Here is an 829-nt window from a genome sequence, read left to right as displayed (position 1 = left end):
GTTGCATCGGACGCGGGTGGAGACACGCAGCATAAACGGCACGGAAGAAAGAGTGCAGAGGAAAGTGATAGCGAAGCATCATGGCAGACCAACTGACAGAGGAGCAGATCGGTGAGTTCAAGGAGGCATTCTCACTCTTTGACAAAGATGGTGATGGCACCATTACTACTAAGGAGCTGGGTACTGTCATGAGGTCGCTGGGCCAGAACCCGACCGAGGCTGAGCTGCAGGACATGATAAATGAGGTGGATGCTGATGGTAATGGAACCATTGACTTTCCAGAGTTCCTTACCATGATGGCAAGGAAGATGAAGGACACAGACAGTGAGGAAGAAATCCGGGAAGCCTTCAAAGTGTTCGATAAGGATGGCAATGGTTATATCAGCTCGGCTGAGCTTCGTCACGTGATGACCAATCTGGGCGAAAAGCTAACAGACGAGGAGGTGGACGAGATGATACGAGAAGCAGATGTCGATGGAGACGGACAGGTCAACTATGAAGAGTTTGTACAGATGATGACTTCAAAGTAATGTTCCAGAAGGTTCCTCTGCAGCAGAGCAAGAGATGGAGACTACCTGCTTTCGCTCTCTACCCTCTGCTTCCTTCCTTGTCCCCACTGCCCCATTAACCCTTGTAATTTAGTTCCATTTGGCCCTTCCTGTCGAGTATGACCTGACCATCCTCGTCTGGCCGTGGGCGTATGATAATACCAAGCGCCCTGGGACATCGCCACAATGCATGCCCTGTGCAGCTGCACATTCTTGTCGGAGCGTGATCTTGTGATTAACCACCCCTTCCTCTAAGATGGCTGCAGGGACAGAAACAAACT

The 829-nt window shown here is 50.7% G+C and overlaps 1 protein-coding gene across 1 annotated transcript; it reads left to right on the top strand.

Moving 5' to 3' along the window:
• The first annotated feature begins 77 nt into the window (after positions 1 to 77).
• On the top strand, positions 78 to 530 carry LOC117799706 (calmodulin-alpha-like). The gene has a single exon (XM_034652206.1). The coding sequence runs from the start codon at positions 81 to 83 to the stop codon at positions 528 to 530; it is 450 nt and encodes a 149-aa protein (XP_034508097.1). The 5' UTR covers positions 78 to 80.
• Positions 531 to 829: the final 299 nt, after the last annotated feature.

This window comes from Ailuropoda melanoleuca, unplaced genomic scaffold (genome assembly GCF_002007445.2).
Source record: "Ailuropoda melanoleuca isolate Jingjing unplaced genomic scaffold, ASM200744v2 unplaced-scaffold55610, whole genome shotgun sequence".
In the NCBI taxonomy this organism is placed as follows: domain Eukaryota; kingdom Metazoa; phylum Chordata; class Mammalia; order Carnivora; family Ursidae; genus Ailuropoda; species Ailuropoda melanoleuca.
The sequence above is the reverse complement of the archived record's forward strand: the minus strand, read 5'-3'. Positions and strand labels throughout refer to the sequence as shown.